We start from the raw sequence: 4,515 nt of genomic DNA, 5'->3' as shown, positions 1-4,515 counted from the left end.
AAACAATGATCAGACAAAAGTTTTGGATTTGGCAGCCAGACATTTAAGGAACATGCAAAAGTTTCTTATCTCTGATTATTTAACAGTCTTGAGGGCAGGTAATGCAGTCAGTAGAATAAATTAGACGACAGTAGATAAAATCAATCAGAGCTGTAAAATTAGTGTGTTGTAGTAAAAAAAGAAAAACAAATATTGAGAAAAATTTGACAAATCAACAATGTATCAGAAATAAAAGATACATTTATTACATTAAATGTAGGAAATCAAATGTTTGTTCTACTCAGTGTGATTGACAGGAGAGATGATCAGAGGGGCAGAGTTTTTACCACCATATTTAAGACCAGGATTAAAGTACGGGTAGAGTTTCTCAGTGAAGCAGCAGCCAGTAAAGGAGTAGATAAGAGCTGCAGCATCAACATCATAAAAGGAGACCAGACCCTCCTCATAATCCACAAACACCCCCACCTTCTCAGGCTGAGACTTCAGAGAGAGACGGACTGGAGGGTCATCAAGAGCGAAGTACTCATTTTCAATCAAACATATCGTCCGGTAACCTTTCTGAGGACTCCTTGTGATTTGTCCCTTCCTGTTGATCGACTCTCTGGCCACTCCTAAATCCCACTCAGTCTTCCCTTTAACCTGAACCTCGTAGTAAAATCTTCCTGAAGAGAAACTCTGCTTTGCTAAGACAATAGCAGAAGGATAAAATCTCTCTGGATTGTCTGGGAGATTCTTCCTTACATCACCAAGTTTAACTTGTTTTCCATCATCAGACAGGATGAGGTAGGGATGTGCTGTATCAGGATCGAGGGTCACATCCACTGCATACTGCTGGACCCTCTTCAGCTCGGCCTCCAGCAGCTTCTTCATCTGTTCACGGAGCGTCTCCTCCAGCTGATTCACAGCTCTCCTCACAGTCCCCTCATATGAAGGTGGACGGACGCTGACTTCTGTCCAGTCCTTGGTGGGTGGAGCAGAGCTTCTCTTCTTCAGCTCAGAGATTTCCTGTTCCAGCTCTTTGATGAAGCCTTCAGCCTGTTTCTCTGTCTTTCTCTGCTTCTCTTTGATCGTGTAGATGAGCTCGGCCTGGCTTCTCTCAACAGACTCCTTCAGAGCGCTGAAGACCTGAACACCACCTGCTATCTCTCTGTCTGCATCTTCCTTACTGAGCTCCACTGAGCGTTTGATCTCCTGAATCCTCAGTCGTCTTTTCAGGATTTCAACGCCTTCTTCTTTCAGAGGAACAGCCTCCTCTGTCTTGGAGTCTAAAACCATCCAGAGCATGAAGACACACATCAGACCCCCCAGGCAGAACTTCAGGGCCTTCAGTTTGGTGCTGCTGCTGCTGGCTTTCTGTTGAGCTGACTGTCTGAACTGAGCAGCCATCTCAGAGATGAAAGTGTTGACCTGCAGCTCAGGTTTTGTGTTGAAAACCTCTTTACAGTTCGGACACTGACACAGGACATTTGTATTCCAGTGTTCAGTGATGCAGGTTTTACAGAAGTTGTGTCCACATGGTGTGGTGACTGGATCAGTGAACACATCCAGACAGATGGAGCACAGAAACTGATCTTCAGTCAGCAGACAGCTGGCAGCAGACATATCCACACTCTGAGGACAAAAGTGAAAATGAGATTTATTTGAAAACTCGAATTGCCATCACAACACAAAACAGCAATTTTGCGTGTATATGATACTCTGCAGTTTGCAATAGCGCTCCAGCACAAAGGAGGCTAACGGGCTCACGGCCGATGTGCACAGCTGTAGGGTTAGCCGGTCGACATGCATATATTTACTGACTTAGGTTTAGGCACTAACTTATGCGATGGTTAGGGTAAATTGCCTCGGGGGGTTGTCAACTCCTTAAACTACTTTAGTTTTGTATTTATTACCAAAGCATTTATCTGTAATACAGTTAAAATAGGGAAAATGTGAAAGGTTGCGTTGCAGGTTGATTTAAGGTGTTCGCCCCTAAATTTTCTGCCTAAAATATTCAGTTAGGGGCCACAGTGCTCCTAGTATAAACAGTTAGTCTGGAGCCCTGAAAGCTGAAGTGTTTTCTTGTTTGTTTCTTTTTTTTTTGTCCTGCCCAGCAGTCTGGTATAAAGTTTGGTGAGCTGGATACCATGTTGTGCCAGACAGATTTTACTTTAACAAGAGAGTATTAATATACTTAATATTAGTATATTAATATACTCATTGATTTGTCAGCGGGCCGGACAGGTGGGCAGACACGGGGATGGGGGGGCACAAACAGAACAGCACAGAGAAAGGACAAGACCTGCAAGAGAAGGGGGATGGAAGGTGGGGACAACAGGGAAAAGCAGAGGGAAACACCAATTGCAGAAAGCAACCAAACCTGCAATAGAACAGAGAGGGGGGCTTGGGGAGGAGAAAAACAACAACAAACAAACACAAACAAACACAAACAATAAAAATAATAGTAAAAGACAACCAGCCGAACAGCAGCAATAAACAGCTGACATAGTAAGACAACTAAGAGAACAATGAAAACAAGAAACAGTCACGCACACTAAATAAGCAACACAGCACAGCCACGAGAGCTGGAATAATAATTAATTTAAATAAGTAACTGAAAGAAAAGCATCAGGAATAATTCTACCAGGGACAACCTACATTTGTTTGTGTCTATGTGTGAGACTGTGTGTGTCTGTGTGTGTGTGTGTACATGTGTGTACATGTGTGTGTGCATAAGCCTGTTAAAGAATGTAGTTGTTAGTGAGAGTAGGACGCCACGACTGTGCCGCACCTACCCCAGCAACAGGCAGGCAAGAACCCCAGTAGCCAATAGGGGGAGGAGAAAGAAAAAAAAGACTCCCAGATGCACCGCAAAGTGTTTTCTTAATGTTGTTTGTTGAAACGCAGTAAATAATATCAGCTGTACTCACCAGTGTTCCTCAGAGACTCTGCTGTGTTGTTAAGTCAGCTGAACTTTCTTTCATGAGAAACAGAGACTCTTCTGTACTGCAGGTCTGCTGACACACAGACGAATGTTAAGTTTCATTTGAGAAAAACTCTCATGCTTTTCCAGTGCTGCTCCGCCTCTTCCTGCTCTACAGGTGAGGTTTTGTTGGCCTTCAGATTTGAGCTGATTACGACCTTCTTTTGGCACAAGGTAAGGGGCGGCGCCAGAGGGTGTATTTGCTATAGCAACACCAAGATTTGGCCTAGCAACTGCTAAGCAACCCCAAGGGTTTTTTTTATGAAACCAAAAAGATATTGCAGAAAAACACAGAAATATGCTTATTTAAAAAATCTGTGTATGGTTCTTTCTTTCATTATTCTGTTTTAAAACTGCTGTGAAAGCTGTTATGCATATTAGCAAAGCCTTAATGCTGTCTGAAACTCTTTTTTAGATTTGAAAAACTATTTTATTTGCGAAAATGAAAAAAAGGGCAATGCTTTTTCTCCACATGCAGACCACATTAGACCAGGTCCAGATCCAAAACCACTATACCTAGAGCTCTCAAATCGGGACTATATTATTCCTCACAGGTCTGCATGTGGAGAAAAAGCTGTGAAATCACCCTTTTTTCATTTTCACAAATAAAATAAAGTTTTTTCAAATCTAAAAAAGTGTTTCAGACAGCGTTAAGGCTTTGCCTAAAATGCGTAACAGCTTTCACAGCAGCAAGAGGGGCAAAAAACGAAGAATCGGTCGCGAAGAAAGAAAGTTAACTTTCACTTAGGTTTCCCTTAAGTTTCCCCTTAACTGCCGAATCGGAAGCTGACTTCAGCGTCGTCTGCCCGAGGCATTTAAATTCCAGCAGTCTCGCAGAAAATACGTAAGAGAGGCCTCCGGAGAGGCAGTAGACCTCCGCTGCCCACAGTAGACCTCCGTTGCCCACAGTAGACCTCCGCTGCCCGTCAGTAGACCTCCGCTGCCCACAGTAGACCTCCGTTGCCCACAGTAGACCTCCGTTGCCCACAGTAGACCTCCGTTGCCCACAGTAGACCTCCGCTGCCCGTCAGTAGACCTCCGCTGCCCACAGTAGACCTCCGTTGCCCGCAGTAGACCTCCGCTGCCCACAGTAGACCTCCGTTGCCCACAGTAGACCTCCGCTGCCCACAGTAGACCTCCGTTGCCCACAGTAGACCTCCGTTGCCCACAGTAGACCTCCGCTGCCCACAGTAGACCTCCGCTGCCCACAGTAGACCTCCGCTGCCCGTCAGTAGACCTCCGCTGCCCACAGTAGACCTCCGCTGCCCGCAGTAGACCTCCGCTGCCCGCAGTAGACCTCCGCTGCCCACAGTAGACCTCCGTTGCCCGGCAGTAGACCTCCGTTGCCCGGCAGGAGACCTCCGCTGCCCGTCAGTAGACCTCCGCTGCCCACAGTAGACCTCCGTTGCCCACAGTAGACCTCCGCTGCCCGTCAGTAGACCTCCGCTGCCCACAGTAGACCTCCGCTGCCCACAGTAGACCTCCGTTGCCCGGCAGTAGACCTCCGTTGCCCACAGTAGACCTCCGCTGCCCGTCAGTAGACCTCCGCTGCC

At 46.2% G+C, this 4,515-nt stretch overlaps 2 protein-coding genes across 7 annotated transcripts in view; both read right to left on the bottom strand.

Moving 5' to 3' along the window:
• Positions 1–4,515, bottom strand: part of LOC123961223 (nuclear factor 7, ovary-like) — a 32,170-nt gene that overhangs the window by 1,172 nt on the left and 26,483 nt on the right. For 2 of the 3 annotated variants that reach the window (XM_046036398.1, XM_046036399.1), the window contains exon 3: positions 261–960. The exons of the other annotated variant lie outside the window; for it this stretch is intronic. In XM_046036398.1, the coding sequence (XP_045892354.1) occupies positions 277–960 (684 nt within the window). In that variant the 3' untranslated portion in view covers positions 261–276. Of the gene's footprint in view, positions 1–260; positions 961–4,515 lie in introns of those variants that run through there. 3 annotated transcript variants of the gene reach the window in all.
• Positions 1–4,515, bottom strand: part of LOC123961221 (E3 ubiquitin-protein ligase TRIM69-like) — a 40,655-nt gene that overhangs the window by 22,908 nt on the left and 13,232 nt on the right. The gene's annotated exons all lie outside the window — the stretch shown is intronic.

This window comes from Micropterus dolomieu, linkage group LG22 (assembly GCF_021292245.1).
Source record: "Micropterus dolomieu isolate WLL.071019.BEF.003 ecotype Adirondacks linkage group LG22, ASM2129224v1, whole genome shotgun sequence".
NCBI lineage: Eukaryota > Metazoa > Chordata > Actinopteri > Centrarchiformes > Centrarchidae > Micropterus > Micropterus dolomieu.
Note: the sequence above shows the minus strand (reverse complement) of the source record. Positions and strands in the feature narration are given on the sequence as shown.